We start from the raw sequence: 3,420 nt of genomic DNA, 5'->3' as shown, positions 1-3,420 counted from the left end.
GTGAGGACTAACACAGCTAATCAAAATAAGTCGGGTAGCAGGGTGCATGGTGCATAATAACTCAGTGAGTGTCAGAGGCTATTACGATTTAACCTCTGTTGTCCTGGCTGGAGTGCAGGTCCCACCCGCAGAGCCCACACCGGGATCCCAGCACCTTGGACAGTGCCTGGAGTGCAGCTGTGTGAGATAAACATCTCCCAGAGGAAGAACACATCCGTCCTACCTCACACTTGATGTTCACCTGCAGATTTGTCAGCAAATGCTGGATTTTCTCTACAAAAATAAGGTCCACAGACAGGTTATGGAATTTACTGTCAAACTTATTGATGACATCATTGGCCTGTAAAGGAATATAAGAAATAAAGGAGGGGGGCTTAATTTGGAACTTTTGGGCTTTGGAAGCAGAGGGGAAGGCTCAATTAATGGTTGGAGAGGGGGCTTGACCGGCCCATCAGACGATGAGCCAGGCGCCTGCCTTGTAGCCGGGGGCCCTGGGAGCCTGGCTGGAGGGCGGGGCCAGGCTCACTCACCTGGTCCAGGTACTCGCTCTCCATCTTCTCCATGTTGATCATGATTAAATTTTCAACAAACTCTATCCGGGCAGTTTCCTTCTCCAGTCGATGACACAGTGAGTCAATTTCTTCAGAAGAAAAGTTGCCTCCCTCTGAAAACAATCTGAAAATAATTTGGGACAAATGAAAGCCATGGATCAGACCTGAAACTTTCCACTCATCCCAAATTCTGTGGTTGACAAGGCTTTAGATTAAATGTTCAAGATCATGGTAAAATGAATGCAGGTAGTTCAAGGAAAGAAGCAGGGAAACAACCCAAATATCCATTCATGGATGAATGGATAAGCAAAATGCAGTATATACACACAATAGAATATTATTCAGCCCTAAGAATGAATGAAATGTTGACACATGCTACAACCTGGATGAACCTTGAAGACGTTATGTGAAGTGAAAGAAGACAGACACAAAAGGACAAACAGTGCATGATTCACTTATATGAGGTGCCTACAGTAGTCAAATTCATAGAGACAGAAAGCAGAATGGTGGCTTCCAGGGGCCAGGGGAGAGGAGAATGGGGAGTTAGTGTGTAAGGGGTTCAGAGTTTCAGTTCGTGAAGATGAAAAAATTGTGGAGATGGTGATGGTGATGGTAGCACAACCATGTGAATGTACTTAATGCCACTGAACTGGACACCAAAAATGATTAAAATGGACAACTTTATGTTATGTATATTTTGTCACAATAAAAAATTAAGCAGGAAACAAGACCACCCCTCAGTAGAGAAAGCCCGGATGCTGGCTCCCACCTGCAGTGCTTGATGAACTCAATGTTGGTGTAGCGGAGCTTGCCCAGGCTCTCCTCCAAGTACTGGCGGAAGCTGCGCAGGGACACCTGGATGACATCAACGTGGCTGAGCAGCTCCTGGTGCAGTGTGCTGCTGAGGGTGACCAGCCTAGGGTACATGGGAGGACAGAGGGGTAACCTGGATGTGAGCCGGCAGCCTGGGAGGCTGCTGGAGCTCCACATGCTGTGCCCGGCTGTGAGGCCACCAGGACCACTGCCCATCCTGTCTGGGTAGAAAAAGGGGCATTAGAAGGAAGTTCAAAATGCCCCTATGCACAAGACACAATGTGGAACTCTCAGTGTGCTGGATCGGAGGGCGCCCCTCTCCTCTCTGGCCTTGCCACCAAACTGGTAAGAGTCCCCGGGTCCTACTGGGTCTCCTTGGCTCCAGCACGCTTTCTCTCTCTAACTCTAACAGCAACGTGGCTCCTGTGCACTGCAAGTTTCATCTTTATATCTGAGTCCACTCTAACCAGCTGCCTCTTGTGCATCTGACTGCTGTGCAGACACCTGTGAGGGCTCCTCCCCTGTCACCTGACTGAAGCCTCTCCAGGCATCCGAGAGTCTCCATCCCATGCTGGATGGCCTCCTTGGAACCCCTTGCTCTGCCCGAGCACATCCCCACCTCCAGGTGTGCCCAGCCAGGGCTCCTTCTCTGATGGGAGAATTCTGTCCCCTCCCCACCTTCCTCCACTCCAGGCCCAGAGACCTCCTGCAGGAAGCTCCTCCTGGTTTCCCCTGATGGAAGTGCCCTTTCCCACCATGGACATTTGGGGGCACATCCTTTGCACCCCTACACTCTGAACATGTGCACCATTTTCTGTGTCTGGCTGCTCACCCACTCCCAGCCCCCAGCCTCCAGTCCCAACCCCAGCCCTCAGACCCAACTCCTATTCTCAGCCCCAGCCCCCAGTCCCAGCTTCCATTCTCAGGCCCAGCCACAGAGCCCAGACCCCAGCCCCAGCCTGCAGTCCCAACCCAAGCCCCCAGTCTCAACCCAGCCCCCAGAGGCCAGCCCCCAGCCCTAGCCCCCAGTCCCAGCGCAGCCCCCAGTCCCCAGCCCCAGCCGCCAGCCAGATGTCTCACATGGTTGGACTCTGACTCTTGTGAAGAGGTGAACTGAAAAGAGAAGGCTGATGCAGGGCCTGGAAAACCCTCCTCTTATCCCCCAGGGAGAGACCACTCCTTAGAGAGCAGCCACCTGGCGGGGATTCTAGGACCATAAGGCCGGGGTGGAGGCTCCCAGGGCCCTCACCTCTGGCTCTGTGTGGCGTTCAAGAAGACGTGCTCCATGTCGTAAATCTTGCGGCGGAAGTTTCTGCTCCTCGCGTTTTGCTCTTCTTGGAACTGCTGGAACATCAGCCTATCCTTCTTCAGCGCCTCGACCACCCCAGCACAGTGGCTGTCCAGCCGCTCTTGATGGAGCAGGAGCTCCGCTGGAAAAGGACGAGGGGAGCTGAGGCCCTCTGGGATCCCGAGTCACCTCAGGACATTCCTTCCTGGCTGTGACAGCTGCCTCTCCCAGGCCAGCCGCAGAGCAGGGGCCATGCAGGTCAAGGTCCTCATCCTGTGCCCTCACCAGGGCTTGGCCTGGGGATGGGTCCAGATCTCAGAGAGGCCAATCTGAGACTGCCCCAGGGTCTCGAAGTGCCTGGCTGTGAGGAGGGAGGTCCTTGCCTGCAGCAGACAGGAATAGAGCCTGCAAGATGGAGAGTCCTGGGGAGCAACTGGGGAGCAGGTGGGACGGGTGGAGGGTGCTGGGGAGGGAGGGGTCTTGGAAAGAGGGTCTGGGAGAAAACAACCGGCACAAAACTGGGCAGTTGGGTTTGCCCCTTTATATCAGTGGGTATTCATTTCCAATGAGCCTGAATTCCACTGGACTTCTCAGTAAAAAGAACCAGGACTGGGCTTCAGGAGCTCCATCCTAGGCCTTCAGAGCCAGCAGACAGCTCCAGAGCACCCGCCGGCCCCCCCCCCCCCCCAAACACTGACTGCAGTGGTGAAAGCGCTGTGGTCCCAGCTCTGCCAAGAATGAAGTGCGTGGCTCTGGGACAGTGTTTCT

At 54.0% G+C, this 3,420-nt stretch overlaps 1 protein-coding gene across 1 annotated transcript; it reads right to left on the bottom strand.

Moving 5' to 3' along the window:
* Positions 1 to 212: 212 nt before the first annotated feature.
* On the bottom strand, positions 213 to 2,794 carry LOC124232236 (coiled-coil domain-containing protein 180-like; the record flags this gene model as incomplete). The annotated part of the gene is made up of 4 exons (XM_046649198.1): positions 213 to 340; positions 531 to 675; positions 1,321 to 1,467; positions 2,614 to 2,794. Coding segments are annotated over 4 exons (601 nt in total), but the record flags the coding sequence as incomplete, so codon positions are not given.
* Positions 2,795 to 3,420: the final 626 nt, after the last annotated feature.

This window comes from Equus quagga, unplaced genomic scaffold, assembly GCF_021613505.1.
Source record: "Equus quagga isolate Etosha38 unplaced genomic scaffold, UCLA_HA_Equagga_1.0 HiC_scaffold_3630_RagTag, whole genome shotgun sequence".
Classification (NCBI taxonomy): Eukaryota; Metazoa; Chordata; class Mammalia; order Perissodactyla; family Equidae; genus Equus; species Equus quagga.
The sequence above is the reverse complement of the archived record's forward strand: the minus strand, read 5'-3'. Positions and strand labels throughout refer to the sequence as shown.